Source organism: Chinchilla lanigera, unplaced genomic scaffold (assembly GCF_000276665.1).
Source record: "Chinchilla lanigera isolate Chin_1 unplaced genomic scaffold, ChiLan1.0 scaffold00198, whole genome shotgun sequence".
Lineage (NCBI taxonomy): Eukaryota > Metazoa > Chordata > Mammalia > Rodentia > Chinchillidae > Chinchilla > Chinchilla lanigera.
The window spans coordinates 221,985-226,858 of NW_004955599.1; the positions used below are offsets into that span (position 1 = coordinate 221,985).

Sequence of the window (4,874 nt, forward strand, 5' to 3'; positions counted from 1 at the left end):
GAGGAGGAGGAAGAGGAGGAGGAGGATACAAAAGAATGCCTAGCAGATTACTAAAGCATGTTCCTAGATATGTCTGGGTGGATTGCAAAGAAGTGACTTTAGGAACTATATATACAGTCCTTCACCTCTTCTTCTCTGGCATGGTTTCCCTGCTCTGCTTCTCAGCTGCCATGAACTAAACAGCTTTGCTCCACCATATACTTCTACCATGATGTTCCTGCCTTGGAACTAGCTGACCATGGACTGAATCATCTGTGACCTTGAGCCAAATTAAACCTCTTCTCCTCTAAGCTGTGGATGTTCAGTTTTGTGTCCCAGCAACAGGAAAGCTGGCTAATACAGTACATATGTATGGGAACATCATACTGTAGTCTTAAATATCTACCATTATTGTATCAATTTTTAAAAGATTGTTTTTCTACTATGCAAATATGTGTGCCTTTCTCTGTGTAAGTTATCTAAAACCAAGAAATGTTCCTTGTTCTGATGATTTTCAAGAAAACCTACTGATTTTACAAAAGTTAGCAGCAGGCAATTCAGCATTTTGGAGCAGAGATGACAGCATTCATCTTCAGAGGAACATCTGATATGGGGACATAATTGTTAAAGATATCTTTGGTTTCACAAGAGGAATGCTCCTAGACTTAGCCTGGAAAGGAGAGGTGGTAACGCAGTTTGACATTCTTCCATTAAGTGCCTAGACAGGAAATAGGAACAAGAATTGGATGGGGTTAAGAAGATGGGATGAGAAACTGACTCTACAGATCAGTCCCAGTAAGGGGAGGGACCAGGTCAAAGGTCAAGGCCTGCACATAGGATGACAGCTGCAAACAAGCTGTGGCCAGAAGCCTTCGGTGCTGTGCCCTCTTTTAATTCCATTCAGTGGGACAAGAAATTCCAAAAGCAACAGGAAACAGCTCTCCCTCTGCCCTGTCTTACTCCCCAAAGCAGGCACTGAAAGGAGGGCTCTGGGTTTCCACACTACTGTGTAATCTTCCCCTATTGTCACCATCTGTTCCCATCAAACCACCACCAAAACAATCAACCACGAGTTCAGTCTGAGCCTTGTATTGACACTGCCTGAGAAGTGAAATGAGCATGTGTGTAGTGTAGGGGAAGCAGCCTTGAGCACACCACGGCAGCAGGAAGACAGGGCGGGGTTGCAGGTGACAAAGGTGACCAGGAAGCCAGGGGCACTATTTGGGGACAACAGGAAACAAGTGACACATAAGTATCTGCTCCCCTTACTCTGAGGGTACCCTCAGAAATGCAAGGGGTAATCAAAAAGTAAGGTAAATGACTGCATTTAAAAATATTTTGTTTTGTCTTTTTGTCTTTTTGAGACAGGGTCTCACTATGCAGTTCAGGCTGGCCTTGAGCTCACTTTGTAGGCTGGTCTTGAACTTGCAGTGATCCTCCTGCCTCAACCTCCCAAGTGCTGGGATTACAGGCACGCACCACCACGCCTGGTTTGCATTTTAAAATTTTATTATAGTAAAAGACACATTGTCATGAATCCCCCCCAAAATGCTTCCCCTCACTTCAAACACATTTATCCCATCATTCTTGCCCCTTTCTGAAGCAACTTTGGAGGTCCTTCTTCCTGAGTGTCTTTAAAAGATTGATCAAAAATAAGAAAAATGTTGTTGCCAAGTGCCATCCTAAGGAAAGGCAGACTCATAAAAACACAACACTGTGTCCTCATCACCGTATTCACCAGTTCTGGCACCAGGTGACTTCTGCCTCTTCCCCAAAGTGAAAATGACCATAAAAGGGATACATTTTGAATTGATCCAGGACATCGGGTCAGCCACAACAGCTCAATTAAAGACAGGAAAGAGGCCTCCAGAGCTGCTGCAGAAAGTGGGGAGAACAATGGGGTAAATGCGTTTAAAGCAAGCGGGCAGATTCTGAGGGAGATTCGTGGTAAGGTCTTTCACTGTACAAGAAAGTTTTAATATAAATACGTATCATAGTTTTAAATCACACCTGATATGAAGGCTGCTGGCCCACTGTCAATACAAAATGGAGGCTCAAGTTCCTAAATTTGTATTTTAAAGGAGAATATAAGGGATTCTGGGGGGACACTCTGCACTGGTGTGACTCTTAGGGCTTGTAATCAGTGGTTACCAGGGAACAGAGACCAAGCTCTACCACGTAGTAACCAAAGGGCAAGGCAAGCTTCCAGGAGCAGCTAAGGAAAACAGTGATTGACTACATGCATTAACTTGGCTAACTTCAACATCAAGACTTCAATGGGGTATCCACTCTTACTCGGGGGAGCCAGATGGACCACACAGTCATCTTCCACATAGATGGCCCAGTGCTCATAGCCAACTCGGAAAATCTCAATCAGGTCTCCAGGTCTGGGTCTTGATTTGCCCTATGATGGGGAAAAAAATATAAACTGCACCTGCCCAAGGACTCCAGAGAGTCTTTGGGGATCAGCTGTGAGTACCCTGACTTTGCAGAAAGAACCTCAAGCTGGAGAGAGGATTGTTACTTGTCTCTTTTCAAGATTTTCTCAGATATAATATACAATCCCATAAAATTTTAAGTGTACAATTCGATGACTTTTAGTAATTTACAGAGTTTTTACAATGTCGCTATGATCCAACTTTAGAACAGGACCACTGTCGCAAGTAGATTCCATGCCCATTGCAATCATTCTACTTCCCACCCTCAGCCTCAGCCAACCTCGGACCCATGGGCAGCCACGTCCCTTCACCACTCAGCCTCTGCAGCCTCCCACCCCGACAAGCTCACCTGCTTTCTGTCTCAGTGGATTGCCCCTCTGGACACTTCACATGCACAGATCATGCCACATTGGCCTGTGCCCTGGTCTACTTGGTGTGTCTTGGCAGGGTGGCATGATGTGTGCCCTATGTTCTGGCCTCTCTGCTTGGCATACCCTGTCTCCATTGTATTGCAGCAGGCACCACACCCCATCATGCGGATATGCCCCAAATGGCTTAAACCTTTTGTTCTTTTTCAATATGCTTGGCTCTTCTGGGTCCTCTGTATTTCTATATAAATTTTAGGACCACCTTGTCAATTTATACTGAAACACACACACACACACACACACACACACACACACACTTACTGATCTTTCAAGAGGAACTACATTTAAATGATTACTTTGCTGAAGATTGCCACTTTCATATTATAGAGTTTTCCAATCCACAAACATGGACTCTTTTTCTTTAAAATTAATTTTACTGGGGACTTCTGGGAAGATGGCGGAGTGGTGAGCAGAAGAGAAAGAGCCCCTCCAAGACTTGGTGTCCAAACACTGGGATATAGCAACATGAGGAAGAGAAGAATGAGGAAAGTGGGTCCCCGGGACCCAGCAAGGATCTGAAGAAGAGTTAAAGGCTACAGGGAGAACAAAGAGAGAGATTTCAACGAAGAAGAAGGAGATGGCAGGTGACACTTTGTCCCTGAACCCTGACTCACTTCATGGGAGAGGCAGCTCAAACCTACAGTCACATGGTGACTACTGGCAACCTGAGGCCTCCACAGAGGAACGCATCCGTAGAATGGAGCAGTGGACACAGCAGACCACAGTGGCTGGTGAGCTACTCAGGTTCAGATGCCCCCCAGGAGAAGGCAATTTGCCAGTAGCCATCTTAGAGAGGGGCCAACTGACCTCAGAACTCAGAACAGCTGCAGGCCATCTGGCAGCTCTCAGTGTCAGGGTGGGGCTGCTGAGTTCAAACCAGCAGGAGGTACACAGAGGGTAACAGGCTGAACAAATTGGGTTCCAACCTCACAGCCAGAAACCAGCCTGAACTTCAGTGGAACTAAAAGTTCCAGTGGGATCATCCACTACCTCGCCATAAAGCTGCCACTGGCCTGCAGGGATTAATCGGCTCAGAGCTGGACTTTGTCTGCTCATGCTGTCTACCAGTGACAGCAGAAACACACCTTAAAGTGGACATTTTTTTCTATTTTCTTTTCCTTTATTTTTCTTGTTTTTGTTTTCATTTTGTGCTGTTTTTTCTTGTTTATTCTTTTTACATGAGTGTGAACGTTCTTTCCAATTTTGTTACTGTTGTTCTGTTCTGCTCTTGTTTTATTTCTTCCTTATCTGTTTCCCTCCTGTCTTCTTCACCAGTGTCCCAAAGTCCCTGTAATCATCCTTCATCCTCTGGACTTACTTCTCAGTTCCTTCTTTTCCTCTATTTCTCTAATTTTCTCCCAACCCATTTTAAATTTTCTCCCCTGAGAATAAAATTACCATGCTGAGGGCTTATTTATCCTATACAATGCTCTTGTTCCTTTCAGATTTTGTTATATAACCACAAATCTAGTTCATACAGTTAAAGGTGGCAAATTAATATAGTTACCACAGGTTGTCATTTTCTAAACTGTGTTTGATGATATTGTTATTGCTGGTGGTACTGCTTTACCTAAGGTGACAGAATTGTTCTGATATATCCATTGCTCTTCTTGGTATACCAAGACAAAGACTGCCTAAGGGTCATAAACAATACTATAGGCCAGTGCCAAAGAACCAGGGGCTGGGCCAAGTAGGCAGCAACTGCTCATCCCCAATAAACAGAAGATGTAAGAGACTCAAAACCCAAAAGCCAGCTACACCTGGAAGACCTCTGAAAAGCAGTCATTTCCTAAGGGTTCTTTTTTTTGGGGTGGATAGCAGTAATTGAACTCAAGACTTGTGCTTACCAAGCAGGTGCTGTATTGCTAAGCTATAACTCCTTCCTAAGCATTCTAAATACTAGCAATAAAGCCATTCACCATGAGTAATTTACAAGCATAAACCTTGGAATTAAGTGAAAAAAACAGAAAATGAGAACACACTTAAGATGTAACCCCAGGGGCTGGGGATTTAGCTCAGCGGCAAAAGC

General features: G+C 44.2%; 1 protein-coding gene across 2 annotated transcripts in view; it reads right to left on the minus strand.

Annotated features, from left to right (window-relative positions):
• Window positions 1-4,874, minus strand: part of Hrasls5 (HRAS-like suppressor family, member 5) — a 30,550-nt gene that overhangs the window by 4,620 nt on the left and 21,056 nt on the right. For both annotated transcript variants that reach the window (XM_005414749.2, XM_005414748.2), the window contains exon 4: window positions 2,275-2,383. In XM_005414749.2, coding sequence (XP_005414806.1) covers window positions 2,275-2,383 — 109 coding nt within the window. The remainder of the gene's footprint in view (window positions 1-2,274; window positions 2,384-4,874) is intronic.